Source organism: Leptonotus elevatus, chromosome 13 (genome assembly GCF_054856555.1).
Source record: "Leptonotus elevatus isolate MCC_2025b chromosome 13, RoL_Lele_1.0, whole genome shotgun sequence".
In the NCBI taxonomy this organism is placed as follows: domain Eukaryota; kingdom Metazoa; phylum Chordata; class Actinopteri; order Syngnathiformes; family Syngnathidae; genus Leptonotus; species Leptonotus elevatus.
Window position 1 is genome coordinate 3,082,534 of NC_141251.1, and position 14,972 is coordinate 3,097,505.

General features: G+C 41.7%; 3 protein-coding genes across 7 annotated transcripts in view; 2 read left to right on the plus strand and 1 right to left on the minus strand.

Moving 5' to 3' along the window:
* rgs7a (regulator of G protein signaling 7a) overlaps positions 1 to 1,258 on the plus strand; it is a 64,774-nt gene extending 63,516 nt beyond the window's left edge. For all 3 annotated transcript variants that reach the window (XM_086093409.1, XM_086093410.1, XM_086093411.1), the window contains exon 18: positions 332 to 1,258. The gene's annotated coding sequence lies outside the window, so the exon portion shown is untranslated. The remainder of the gene's footprint in view (positions 1 to 331) is intronic.
* Positions 6 to 14,972, minus strand: part of fmn2a (formin 2a) — a 54,613-nt gene continuing 39,646 nt past the window's right edge. The window contains exons 17-18 of one of the 3 annotated variants that reach the window (XM_086093406.1): positions 14,908 to 14,969; positions 6 to 3,099 (exon numbers count right to left, since the gene is read on the minus strand). In XM_086093406.1, coding sequence (XP_085949532.1) covers positions 14,943 to 14,969 — 27 coding nt within the window. In that variant the 3' untranslated portion in view covers positions 6 to 3,099; positions 14,908 to 14,942. Of the gene's footprint in view, positions 3,100 to 14,220; positions 14,970 to 14,972 lie in introns of those variants that run through there. The other 2 variants (XM_086093405.1, XM_086093407.1) reach the window with 2 other exon arrangements.
* grem2a (gremlin 2, DAN family BMP antagonist a) lies at positions 2,682 to 14,292 on the plus strand. The gene is made up of 2 exons (XM_086093412.1): positions 2,682 to 3,070; positions 11,531 to 14,292. The coding sequence occupies exon 2, from the start codon at positions 11,532 to 11,534 to the stop codon at positions 12,114 to 12,116; it is 585 nt and encodes a 194-aa protein (XP_085949538.1). The 5' UTR covers positions 2,682 to 3,070; position 11,531; the 3' UTR covers positions 12,117 to 14,292.

Here is a 14,972-nt window from a genome sequence, read left to right on the forward strand (position 1 = left end):
CTTTCTGGACCTGGATTTGCCACCTCTGAATGTGAACAACAAAGATGGTAGATTCCGATAAATTATTTGTTGTCCTGGTTCATCACAACACATTTTGACCTCCAGCAATTTACTTGCTAGATTTGCCACCTCTGCTGCTTAATTTAGATCACACAAACAAAATATTAAATGGAATAGCATGTTTAGACTAGTGGAGGTGCATACAACATATTTAAAAGAAAATGTTGACTTGACATTTAGTGATACTTTTGCAAACCACTAGAGGGAGCCCACAATGCGGTTTTTTTCCCCCACCCTCATTCCACATCTTTGTTTCTCTTTTCATCGTAAGGGAGGAATGCCAGGATACAAGCGACGGACCAGTCGTGTGCCATCATGCTTAAAAAAAAAAAAAAAAAAAGAAGAAGCAGAAAAATCAATGCCATCTCTCTCTCTCTGCGACATGGAGAGCAGCCATGTCATCTCTCCATCATCATCGTCGTCGTCGTCGTGGTCTATCGGCCCAGCCGGGCGACGAGCGAGCCAGGCCCGATCCGTTTGTCTGTCGTCCACCAAGCCGTTGCACGTCCACCGAGAGCGGGGATGCTCCTACCGCTCTCTCTCTTCCTCTTACAGTTATTGACATTAGATTTGAGAGAAGAAAAAAAAAACAAGAGGCATCACTTGACTTGTGAGGACGCTGACAAACCTTGTGAGATGCAAAAAAGAAAAAAGAAAAAAAAAGGTTAAATCCGGTTCTGTTTCCGTGCTTTCCATCCTCACCGCTGGATCGGAGGCCTTCTTTCACTTCCGGCTAAAACAAATGATGTCAGAGAGAGAGAGGGACAAGAAAGAGAAAATAAACGTCAATTAAAACACACACATAGAAAATAAATAAGCTTCAAATGATAAATCTAACCAATGTCTTTGCTTTACATGATGATGAGCTCAGAGAGACTTTGTCACACTATGGGAAAGTGTTGTGAAGAATGAATATACAATATATATATACATACACCTATATTACTATGATTGTTTAATGTGCATTTATTTATTTATTTTTTTGCTTTGCATTATTTTATTGCACTACAATAATCAGCACGTAATCGGTTTCCACTGCACTTGTAAGAGTCACATCCAAAAAACTAGAGGAGGATACTTACTGTCTGCTGTCTTATGTGAAACATAACTACGTTTTTTCTCTCTCTGCGTTTATTTTTATACCATATTTAAAGACACTTTTATTTACTTGTATGATTAAAGTCGGCCCTCTGTCTGATTTTGTGGCTCGTGTGCGTGTGTTGTCCTCAGTCGTCCAGCGTGCAGGTCGGCCTTTCACCCACTAGAGGGGGGTAGCTCATTTCCCAAAGAAATGAAGAAGCCAGAAAGTGGATGGATGATGGAAAGAAGAGGGCATCTCAACACACACTGTGGAACGCTTGACGGGCTGTCATCAACATTAGTGCAATTATGTTTACTGGCTATTTTTTGGGTATAATTATTACAGTATTATATGATCCTGTTTTTCTTCTTTATTTGCAGAATTGATTGACATGAATTAACTCATATATTTTTGGCGAGATCCTTTTTGTCCCATAATAGTCACCCCTTTTTCTTCTTGTTTTAAGTTTTTTTTTGTTGGGGGTTGTTCCTAGTTTACTTTTTAAAAAAACTTTTACTACCCAATTTAATGTCTTTCTACACTAAAAAAAATCTTCGCTTTTTAGTTCCCCCTTTTTCCCCCCAATCATTTATTTTTTACTTTTTCGTTTGGTTCTTTTGCGTTTTTTTTAAATTATACTTTTTCAATTAATTTTTTTTCTTTTAATTTTTCCAGTTTCCTGATTTGACTTTTTTCTATTTGTTTTTTATTTAATTTTTCACATTTTATATATTTTTTCTGTTTATTTCTATTTTCACCACTTATCCTGTTTTTTAAAGACATTTTTCGCTATTTTCTTTTTTTTCCCTAATCAATGAATATTTTTCCCATTTTGTTTACTGTACCCCTTTTCCATTTCCACATTTTCAATAGATTTTTTAAAATTCTTATTTACAATACAGTATTTTTGTCATCTTCTTTTCTTTCTTTTATTTTTTAAAGCATTGTTAGTCATACCATTTTACGGGGGTCCAGACAGCTTCTAAGTGGTGGCATTTTGACCCTAAAAGTTGAGTACCTTTTTCATCTACTCGCATCTGCTGATTTATTTATTATTCTTAAATTATTTTTTTTTTACATTTATTTTTAGCTGACAAACCTCTGCTTGCCACTTCAACTCACTTATCATTAATACCGTGAAAATGAGGGAAAATGTGAATATTGTGTCTCAAAAATTTCTAGGTTAAGAGCCACTGTGCTCCTAGTTAAAAAAAAAAAAGTTAATCTGGAAACATTCTACATCGTGTATTAGATTCCAAGTATCAATACTTCACAAAGGTGACAGTCAATTTAGCATCCAAGCTCCTCATAACATCCTCCAGTGACGAAAGTCCAAATGTGATGAATCTTCCAGACAAACAAATTCAGATAAACGACTAAAGAGTAGTTTAAGAAAGATTTGAGGGGGGGGGGGTGGTGGGGGCTGTCATTTTTATAACCAAGAATCATACACACACACACAAACAAAATAAGGAGTGAAGGCTGCTTGAATCACACAATGACCAGGGCCAATAGGAAAAAAGCCTCCCATTCTTGAGGAGGGAAAGGGGCTGGTAGTGTTTCAAAGTAAGTCGAAAGACTTTACAGTCAGCGGAACACTCTCACAGTCTCACTACGCACAAACGCACGCACACACCGAGAGCCGTCATCAGAGGGTTTCACTGTAAGACCTGGAGCCGCTCGCTCGAACCTTCATCCAGGAGACATCATCACACCAGGGCCCAAGAGACGAGAACAATATGACCGATAACTTATTGTTTTCAAGACTTTGACTTTTGGAGAAGAGCAAGGGGAGGGGAAGTAAACTTCGGGGATACGTACCGACTTTGTTGTCATGGAAACCGGAGCCTGGCTGCGGACGCAAGGACCGCCGAAGGTGGAATGACCTGCCCGGACCGCATCCTCGACACGTTACTGCCGCGCTGAGAGGTATTACTCACTGGACACACGCTTCGGCACTTCAATGCATCACAGCGATCAAAAGATTCATTTAGAGCTGAAGTAATGAACAGATGGATTCGTTCATTGATTAGTTGTCAGCTTACACTCTAAAAACAGTTGGGTCAAAAGTAACCCAATTACGGATCAAAAAATGGACCGATCCACTTTATGGGTCAATTTGATCCAATTTTCTGGGTTGTTTGAACAAAAAGACCCAATTTTTTTGACCCAAGTAAAGGATCTGATCAATATTTATGAGTTGTTTCACACTAAAAGACCCATTTCTTGACTCTAAAAAGAGTTGGATCGAAAATTAGCCAATTATGGGTTAAAAATGGATTCAATTTCACCCAACTTTGAGTCAAGAAATTGATCTTTTAGTGTAAAACAACTTGTAAATATTGATCAGATCCTTTACTTGGGTCAAAAAATTGGGTCATTTTGTATAAAACAACCCAGAAGTAGAGGATCGGTCCATTTTTGATCCATTGTAGGGTTATTTTCGATCCAACTGTTTTTATGTAGCGTATGTTAAATTGAGGTTTGGTCAAGCAAATTAGCGGCTTTCATGGGGGGATAAAAATGGGTCCTTAAATCTAGAAATGTATCTTCCAAGAGTGTCAATGTTTGCGTTGTGGACTAAACATTAAAGAAGAGCTAATCGTTTTTTTTGCAAATTAGCTGATATTTAGGCCCAAAAGTCAACATGAAATCTTATTTGAGTGAAAGTGGACGCGATATCTTGTGGAGCTACAAAACAAGTGTTTAGAAGAAGAAAGAAAAAAAACCACACAAAATAAATCACAAAATGAACGCCTCGGGTCAATTCCTCCTCACCGCATTTGGCCCCCTTTTTTGCACACCACTGGAATTAGACCCAAAAAAAAAAAGAGCCAATATGAAATTAATTATTACAGTCACTTCAACTATTATTATATATGGAAAAATAAGTTGACAGATTTCTGCATTACCATCTTTCCAAATTGTATATCAATTGAAGGGCAAAAGTGGGGAAAAGCCCATTTGAAATTGAACAGTGGAGCTGCTTCCACTGAGCAGGACGCGCCTCCTTGCTCCACAGCAGCGTGTAATCGGAGCATCTGTACTTATTGAGTAAGTCAATATGTGGGCCGGTTGACTCCCACCGGGGGGGCCCACCCAGAGTCCAAATCTCCCAACTTGAAGGTTTCCGTAAGGTGCTTCTTAGATAAAAGTGTCATGCAAAAAATGACTGCGATTTGTGGCCGCAGATTGCCGGCAATTTGAGTTGTGAGTTTGCCACGGCAGAACATCTCAGTAAGATTACGAGCGGTCCAAAATCATAATCTGTGCAACACACCCGCAATCCATAGGTTCGCCCAAAAATATTTTCTCCATTATGTTTTGCCTTCTGATCCGTCTTACCGCTGCGGCGACTGCGCCACCCTGTACAGTCGGCGCCGGCGTTACAAGAGGATTTAGCCAGCGCGCTGACACATTACACTTTCTTTAGCCACACACAACAAGTCCTTTTAGCAAACGCTAAAGACTTTCAAACTGCGGCTTGATAGAAGCTTTGACACGTGAGGGGAAAGCGAGGCCTCAGTCTGAAGCCCGTTTCACTTCGCAACGTGAAATTTGCTCAGCATTCTCTATCACGGATGGACCCAGGGCTGGCCTGGCCGTCTGGCGTTCAGGGCAGATGCCCGGTGGGCCGGTGGTCTTTTGGGGCAGATGCGGTGCTTTTTAATGATTATTTTTCCTCCATTTTTGCACCAAGATACTGGCCCATCATCAATCAGGGGCAGAACTACATATTAGGCAAGAGCCATTTAAAACGCCAGGGTTGATTTTTTGTGTGTGCCAGTTTCGCGCCCTGGGTAGACCCACAAAAAAAAGTCTCAAGAAATCATAGCTCAAAAGACACAGGAGTCTGCCATTTTGGTTTAAAGCAGACATTTCATAGATGAACTTGACCTACTTGTCCGCAGTCTGCACTGCAAAGGCCATTTGTCTTACTCAAGAACTCACTAAATTCTGCAGGTTTTCATTCTAGGTAAAAAAAAAAATTTGTCTTGGTAGCACCCACAGGAATTGTTTGGAAAGTTCAGCCCCCCGAAGCCTGTTTGATTTGGCAACATGAAAGTTGATAGGCAGGTCTATAAAGGGTAGCCATACAAAAAAAAAAAAAAAAGTCTCAAGAGACCATATAGCTGAAGAGACACGGGTAGTGGGACATTTTGGTTTAAAGCAGACATTTCAGGGTCATTTTCGCCATTTCCAGGCATCCACGAAAAATTGGACCGATGACTTCCAAATTTGAAGCACTTGATCGGCAAAGTTAAATTGTGAAAAATTGTAGTTTTTGTCATTCAGTTCATTTCACAGCCACATAATCTTTTTGAAAAAAAATCAACCCTCCGAAGCCTTAGACTTCAGGACTGCAGGTCCAGCATGGGCAGCCCCACAAAAAAAAGTCTCAAGAACCAAAAGCTGGAACGACACAGGGAAAGAGACATTTTGGTTTAAAGCAGGCATTTTAGGGTAATTTTTGCCATTTCCAGGCATCCACGAAAAATTGGACCGATTACTTCCAAATGTGAAACACAAAAAAATTTGGAGGTTATTTATTGATTTATTTTTACAGTAGTCCTTTAAAGACAAATTTGTCCTAGAAAAAGTTTTTTTTTGTCATTGCGGGTGGACCGAGTATGGCATTAAAATTGGATGGCTGGTTATAAAACCGGCAGAAATGTAAAGATGCAATAACTCTCGTTAGGTCTTTGGTCCAAAGGTTAAAGGTTAGTGTTGGCAAGTTCTTCCACATTAACTCCATTTTTTAGCATCCATTTTCATGCTGCAAACTGTTCCTACAAAGCCAGAAAGACTGTCCAAAATATTCAAATCAATCAAAAAGACATTGATTGATGAATTAGCATAATCAATAAAATGACATTAAGTGGAATCTTATTGTGAAATATTTACGTTTGTGGCTTTTTGGACAAAGGCCAACGTCAACCATCTTAGAGTGAGTTGCCCCCGTGTTGATTGAGCCGCTCGAAAGCAAGAAGTATCTCTAATTGGCCGTCACTCACTTGCAAAAGCAAAGCGTTCCATTTGGCTGCCGAGGCAAAAGGCGTTTTCTCGCACTTAAGTCGGTACTTTACAGGGAAAAGCTCAATATCTGCGAGTCATTATCAAGATGGATTGCGGTGACAAACAGGCTGCCCAAACTGCCTGGAGCAACCTCCTGGCGATGCTAACGTTTGACACATTGACACAGCGGAGCAGACCCAAACTCCCTCCTCCTCCCCCTCCTCCTCCCCCTCCTCCTCCTCCTCCTCGGGAAAAAAACAAAAATATCCATCCATCCCGACTGTTAATGGGCCCAACAGCCCAAACGCAGATAATGACACACTTCCTCTTGGTTTACGTGAAAGAAGAACATTCATTTCGTGTGCGGTCACGCGTGGACGTGCGAGTTCAACGCAGCAGCTCTCTTATTATTAAACACACTTTGCAGCATGCGTTTGAGGCGCGGCGATAAATGAGACACCAGGTTCTGCTGGTTTTCGGTTTCCTTTGCGACGACGCCGTTTGCAAAAAAAAATGAAATCTTACGTAAGATATCGTTTCTTAAATGTAACTTTTTATTATTTTTTTTTTTTTACATTCTGCTTTTTTTAAGATACTGTAACGAACTAAGTGTATTGTGTGTTCGGCGTCGCCATTTCTGTATAGCAATCTTATGTCCGACGGTGAGTAAACGCAACAACACGGGTCTCGCGGGAGGAAAGGGACGACACGTTTGGGTGGGTTTTCCGTTTGTTGACGCTAAAATAAAAGGCTGACATCCCGAACAACGTTTGCCGGTGGCGTTCTTTCGAGACGTTACAATACTCACTACTTAATTGTCTTTTTTTTTTTAAATAAAAGAAAGAAAAAAGAAAAAAAAAAAGAAAGAAAAAAGAAAAAAAAAACTACTTAATTGTCTTATTTGATCAAAAAGTTTTGGCATTGAATGTTAACAGCGAGTTTTATGTACTGTGAGGCTTAAAACAAGCATTTCCCACATTTTAAGATGACGACCAACCAACAACAAAGGCCCTGAACTGGGGTTTCATAAATTGAATTTTCTTATTTTAAGATTTTGCATAATCTAGCAATAAAGATAAATGGAAAAAAATACAAGCATGAAAACAAACAAAAGTGCAATATAGCTCATTAGAAGTGGTTCGTTATGTTATGTTTACGAATCTCATTTTTTATTTTTCCAGTACCAGCCCAGTGGACTGGTGGTAGGTTGTGGGTTCAATCCCTGTGAAAAAAAAAACTGTTGCCTCCCTGCTTGACACGCAAGCCAAATGTAAATGAATTCTATACATTACAGTTTAAAACTCAAGTCAATATGATTTGTTTTTAAGTCTAAAAATACGATTTTCAAGACCGCTGTGGATGATATGGGCCTAATATTTTTTTTTAAATCTTACAGGAAAATTTAAGTAACATTTTCTTGTTCTGTTGGTAGATCATTTTGCTTACTTGAAGTAATCATTTTTTTTTTTACTTTGCTATATTTTTTTCCTTAAATTGTCTCCTGTCCTTTTTTGCAGTGTGACGGCGTCTTTTAAAATATCCTGCCCAGGCTTTGAAAAGGGAAGCCATTAGCGTATATTGCAAGTGCCGTCGTGGAAAATAAAACGCAGCAAAGCCTAATGGTTGTGTTCTCTCTCTCTGGTATTTGGGTTCTGGTATTTGTAATTTCATTAGAGGCCTGAATTTTGGAAGCAAGGTCTGCCACACTTCAGTGAAGCATGTCCCCCCCCAAAGTATTTGCGGTTGCGCTTGCAGTCGCGGAGATGTTTACGTGGGCGATATTAGTCTCCGGCAGACAGAGAGGTCCGCTTCGCATGGCGTTTTCGAACCACAGTCTCCTTCCGCCGGCGGGACCCTGGAATGATTAGTGCAAGCGTCAGACGCAGTGACGGAGTGGGGAATGTTGGGGTGGTGGAGGCGGGGGGGGGGTCTTTAAAAACTAAGTTGTGGGGAGAGACCCCAAAACCTCGTCCCCCCCCGTTCCTACTGTCTCCTTACTCAGACCGCTAACCACCGCACCTCAGCAGCCCCCCCCCCCCCCTTTCCAAAGCCTCAAATCCCTCAACCGAAGCCCTCAGATTGTCCAACCGCAGGATTGATGAGGAGAAGCTTGTCAGGACTGGCACTATCAGGTTTTTTGTAGGCGTGGAGACAGGAAGCTCGGCTGCAGACTCTCGGGGCCATCTGTCATGTTTTGCACACACGTTTCGTTTCGATCATCCCATCGGTGACTTTTGGGGAGTTTGACAGTTTTAGAGAGGGAGACGCAGTGGAGCAGTGGATAGCACTGGCGCATCGCACAAAGAAGCTTCTGGGGTTCTGGGATGTTCACAAAAGAATCACTCCTACGGGTTTTTTTTCCCGCAGTCCGAAATACATTGTTGACTGAAAAAGGTTGAGCGCAAGCTGGATAACAGCTAAATGTGGATGGATGAGAGTCAGAAGTAGAATTTCAAATCCAGACGAGGACTCCATCATGCTACTTTTGATTGATGAGAGCGTTTTACATGGAGGTCGATGGGAAAAGTGGTCAAAACAAGCATCTATCAAGATGTGTGTTATGGAGGACTAAAACTGCTAAAATTAAAAATTAAGAAATCACGAAATAGATAAAAGTGAAAATTTGTTTGTTGGATTACAGGGAGTCCTTGGTTTGGTTTATGAGGGAGTTCCAGACCGACGGTCTAACGCGAACACAGCAAGTAAGGCCAGAATTACAGTAAATATTTGTATGAAAAAAACTAGGTGTGTCAAAATTAGTGTTTTACTTTTGAGTTAATTTAAAGTTCTTTTAACGCCACCCTTTTTTTAAACGCGCAATTACTTGGAAATCCTGTCCTGGGGGAATTCCAGTCACAACGTAGCAGACACGTCCACGTTAAAATTGAGCAGTAATACATTTAATAATAATGTGGAGATTTGTGGGGTCAAATAATTTCACAAGCTCTTAATATGAAAAGAAAAATGCACTGAGCTGTCACCAATGTCTTACAAAGGCAATTATGCCATCTGGTGGCAGAGAAATGACCTCAACACAAATCAATCACACTCGTTTTTTACAGTATATCTTTTTAATCTTAACTTAATGTGATGAATATTATATTATATTTTATGTTAACAAGAATATAAAAAAACGTTTTCCATTTTATTGTACATTTAAAACTGACATCAAAATTTGCAATTAATCGTGAGTTAACTATTGAAGTCGTGGTTAATTCCTATTCAAAATTTGAATCGCCTGACACCCCTAGAAAAAAAACACTTCCAGGCCATAAACCAAATGACACCAAAAAGTGTGGCGCTCTCTCTATCCAGTTCATTGCTGACCGCAGCACAGAGATCTGAGAATTGGCTCACTTCCAAGTGGACAGTGACTAAAAAGGGTAGCAGAGGGAGCACCAACACAGTAAGGAGCGGGAAGCCAATGTTTTCAAGGCACCGGATGCAACTCTGAAATGAGGATTTTTTCCTTTTAAATGCTGACCATTGTGCTCATCACTTTTTGACAGATATCTGCTTCCCCAGCGGCGACGTAGCGCAAATTTGTCAAATTTGTCAGAATCACTAACCTACGCCAACACAGTCATATTTACAATAAAATTCGGTTGTACAGCCATCTATACCGTCGTATACTGAGGACCCGACTCTGAAAGGGTTCTCTGTGGACTCTTGTGCTAAACCACAACTACCGTTCTATAAAAGTACAACAGAGCTAGAACAACACACTCGTTCCAAAACCTCAGAAGATCCTTACGAGAATTCGTCTGACATCGAAGCAGGTTGGACAACTGGCCGTCGAGACTGAAGCGCAAGCGTCGCTGACATCGGGGATCACTAGCGTCACAAAAAGGAGTCAAAACCCCAAAGCGGATTAACCATCAAGTCATTTGTTGCCGGGCAAGGGTGAGTCGCAGGTCGCTGAGCAAGCAAAACGGAGACGTTCGCCGAGCAAAAAAGACCACTCGCTCAATAGAAGCGCACGATGGCCTTGAGGCGCTTTGGTTCTTTGTTGGTCCTTTTCAGGAACATCTGCTCAAAAGATGCTTGAGTGATGGTCAAAAATGTGCTGGCGCAAAAAAAAACACTGACAGCGCGCACGCTGGCAGACGCGGGATCAATTTTCCCTTTTATGACGTGAGGACGATACAGAAGACAATCGGAGAGATGGCGGGTCATTCGCAGTGCAGCTTTAAAACAATAGTCCATCAGCAAGGAGAACAAAACGAGGACTGGGTACTAGGGGGGGGTTCTGCCCCCCCCCCCCCCCCTAATGGCATGCAGATGGGCCCCTCCGGTGCCGGTTTACATATTTGCAGCACAGTTCATGACTAAAGTAAACATCGGCCCAATTATTTTACACGGCAACTGGACCAATAAAATCAACTTCCCCTTCTCATTATGCGTGTCGAAGTGCATCCTTTGATTGGATGGCTTTGTTTATTTTGGGGGAGGTTTTTGCATAACAGAGAGAAAAAGCAAATACAGGGAATCCCAACTATTCGTGCGAGATAAATATCGAGCCCCGCCGCAAATAGCGAAGAACCAAAAGAAATTGACGCCGCCTACAGAAATCTTTAGAATTGCCTGTATTAACGATTTAAAATAACCCAAACAGTTCAAAACTCATCTTACATTACTCTTAAAAATAAAAAGGCTAACAGATGATTTGATTTCGAAAAAATGCACATAAAATTAAATAAGCTTCTTCTTTTTTTTTTTTTTTTTAGAGCTCAGTATTGTTCATTCGGAAATGTCATCATCATTGCTCCTTTTTTTTTTATATATATATATATATTTATTTATAATTTTTTTCGTGTGTGTGTGTGGGTGTGGGTGAGTATGTGTATGTGCGTGCGTGCGTGCGTGCGTGCGTGCGTGTATTTGTTAGCTCACCAGAAAACCTATTAGAAAAAATCTCATACCGTTCACCTAAACCGAACACCAGGAGACCCGAGGGGACCAAAGAAAACCAAGGAAGGTGAAATCCAGCACCGACCAGACAACCCCCACCAGAACTCCTCCCCAGCCCAAGAAACATCCAGACCCCAACAAATCCAAAAAACATAAAATCAGGGAGGCCTCAAGAGACCAACGGAGAGACCGAGAAAAGGAAGGAAGGACAGAAAAATAATAATTAAATAAGCTTCTTAGTCGAGATGAATCACTTCTACGTACTTCCTTCACACCCGTTTCTGTACTATCGCATTATTTGCACTAGAATTCGCCCCATTTGTTCCCCCCCATATTTCGTCTGGTCCTGCGGCTTGTATTCATTTGCGACTCGTACGTCGTCGCTGCTCTGCGAAAAACACGCGATAACAGATGTTTCCCCGTTTTCGTCCTAACGCGCTCATTTGTCTCCGTCCCGTCTAGAATGCTGTGGAGAATAACCGTCGCGGTCCTGCTGGCCGGAGCGCTCTGCATCACGGCTGAGCGCAAAAAGTCCCGGCCGCAGGGCTACGTCCCGTCGCCGTACAAGACCAAAGGGAACCTGTCCTCCGAGCGCCACCAGCGGCTACTCCAACCCAAGCCCGAGGTGCTGTCGTCCAGTCGCGAGGCCCTGGTGGTGACCGAGCGCCGCTACCTGCGCCGGGACTGGTGCAAGACCCAACCCCTGCGGCAGACCATCAGCGAGGACGGCTGCCGCAGCCGCACGGTGGTCAACCGCTTCTGCTACGGCCAGTGCAACTCTTTCTACATCCCCCGCCACATGGGGCCCAGCGGCTCGGGACACGCCCACAATCGAGGACAAGGAAGAAAAGGCCAAAATAAGGCGGCGGCGGCGGCGGCGCAGGAGCCCTTTCAGTCGTGCTCCTTCTGCAGGCCGCACCGCGTCACGCAGCTGACGGTGCAGCTGGATTGTCCCGACCTGCAACCCCCCTTCCGGCACCGCAAAGTGCAGCGGGTCAAACAGTGTCGCTGCATGTCTGTGGACGTGAGCGGCCACGGGAAGCTGTGAAGACCGCGGCCGGTCTCTTGTTGCTTGGAACTTCAGAGGGAAGAAACCAGGACTGAACCGGCGCAAATAATCTGGCCCGGCTGGTTCAGCCCGATTCCTGACCGCCCTTAGCTACCACGTAGCTCTACCCACTGATGTTTATTGGTTCGGTTTGATCTCTATATTCTTAATTGTGGGCCGGTCTCTCAGGGTAAAATGGAGGAAAAATAATCATTGAATAAGCAACCGCATCGGCCCCAAAGGACACCGGCCCACCGGGCGTCTGCCATGTACGCCAGATGGCCAGTCCAGCCCTGGAAGACACTGATTCAATCAAAGACTGAGGACATGTTCAAAGACTGGACCAGACATTTTCCTTTGCTGCCAGGGTAAGGGGTCCAAAATCGAAACAATATCCTGGACCCAAACTGTGAAAACTATCGGAGATATTTCAGGCCTACTACTTTTCTGAATCCTTCTGATTGACTTTGGCGTTCGAAGTGATGCACAATCGGTTGTCAAGCGGCAACACGATAAAGAATTTTGCCCGTTTGGACACGCAAGTATACCACGAAAACAATATGAAAAACAACAACAATGCTCAACATGTTCTCACAAGAATTGAGTAGGAAATCATACAAAAACTCAGACAGACTACAACTAAGGTGGGCATGCATCAATGACTTTATTTCCCGTTATTTGGTTTCAAGCATGAACACTGATGAAAATGTTTCAATGTCATTCAAAAAAATAAAGGCTTTTTCTAGGGATGGGCGAGTTCCGACACCAGGTATCGGTATCAGGCCAATACCTGGCCTTACTTCAAAGTACTTGCTAGGGGTGTGCCCCCAAAAAATAAATCGATTCTCATTTTGTACGATTCAATATCGATTTTAAATGTCCCAAAATCGATTTTATTTCAATTATATTTTTATACTGTCTTGCCCTTGTTTATGTGTGCCTTTATTGGGAGCACTCTTCATGTTGTACTCAATTTGGCCACTTAGGGGCAGTGTGGTTCCTCGTGTTCTGTTAAGTTGTAGCCGCTTTCGAGAGTAGAAGGAAAAAGTCCCGATCAGGTTATTCCAATAAAAGTTTTTATGGAGCGTAGGAAGCGCATATGCCGGTGAGTAATGTTAAGATGCTTCTCTGAATACATTCCTGAAGCGTTTTGTATGAATAGCCGTTTGTTTGAGCGATAAAAGTGCCGCTAGTAGCGCCCTAATTAGCATTAGCGAGTCAGACTGGAGTAGATCATGACGATTCTTTGCACATCTATAAAATTAAGTACAAATTATTGTTAATCAAATCATTTTGAATCAAAAAGCATTGTGAATTGAAAATTGATTCTGAATCGAATCGCAGACCCAAAAATCAGAATGGAATCGAATCGCGAGACAGTCGAAGATTCCCATCCCTAGCACTTACGATGGCAGCAGCCGCCGTCTTGTGGCCATTTTACAATGACAAACTAGAAATAAGAATAGAAAATTGTAGGGATCGGCAAGTATTTGACCAGGTATCGATTTTAGGCCGATACCAGGCCTTATTTCGAGGTATCATTACTTGTGATGGACCTCTTTGTAGAAATTTGAAACTTAAAATATCATGCAATTTTAAGCAAAAAAAATGCTATTAGGATATATAAGGATTTCTTTAAAATAATCTATCATTGCTTTAAAAAATATATATATATTTTATGCAGTGTTATCGGTACTCTTATCAGTCTGAAAAAATAAGTGGTTTCAAACATCCCTAGAAAGTTGCCATTAAATTCATGAAATTTGAAAAGTACTTGGTATATCTGGTTTTAGTGTTGGGAAAAAAAAGTGTTATCGAACATTCCTAGCTTTTTCCAAGAAATCCCCCAATAAAAATGTTCTACAGATGAACGTGCATTTTGTTTTTGCACAAAATCCTACAAAATTCAAGTGAGAACAGGCTGTACTGCTGCATGTGTATTTCAAGTGCAATGCAATATATACATCAATATAAACATGTTATGTATGTGTGCATATGTGAAAAAAGTATATTAAATCTATTTCATATAAACTTTTTTTTTTTTTTTACTTCTTTGCATGGCCACTGACGAACAGCAACAGGAACAGCCCACTAAAATGTAAAATTCATGTAAATTATTTTATTCAATAAATACATCGTTTTCACGGTTCAAAAGGTATTCCATCCAAAACATGTCACATGATCCTCTTAGCACATGACAGCGATATGAACCGCATAAGAATTAAAACGACGCGAGCGACATTAGCTTGATGACATCACATCACGTTGACTTTTAGGGGGATTCAGCAAAAGGCGGCGCTAAACATGTGACCACCAGGATGTCGTGAGATAAAAGTAAAGATGTCTTAGCCACGTTTCCTTGAAATAGAAATACTGAATTACAAATGATTTGTCTGTAAAATCCATGTTGTCCAGCACTCGTTTGTCATCTCGTGTGTGATAAGGCACTCTTGTCAGGGGTGATCTACGTTGAAAAACTCTCTGCTTGTAAAATAGGCTGAGATATTGCACTGAAAGAAAAAAAAAAAAAATCCTCTCCATATGGCTTTTAAAATCCAACGCATGGATAGCGTTGCTACGAATTTGCAGTGAGCATTTTCTGGCATCTCCTCCCTAATCCCCAAGGCTTGAGTTTGTCTTTTTGCAAGCAATAATTCAATAAGTGCTGCCAGGAACGAGCCGAGCGTTCCACTCTGCGTACGCTTAAAACGGGCCAACTCGCCATAAACAACAGTATTACATTTATTTCTAAAAACGAATAGACAGGAGTAAAAAAAACGTCTGATTGTACTTGCGCAGTAGCCTCGGCGATTATCGTTCTCTGCTTTACATCTTCTGGCTCAGCTTCGCTTTCTG

What these genes read in the sequence shown, in the direction of transcription:
- grem2a (XM_086093412.1), top strand. Translation starts at nt 11,532, where the DNA reads ATGCTGTGGAGAATAACCGTCGCGGTCCTGCTGGCCGGAGCGCTCTGC.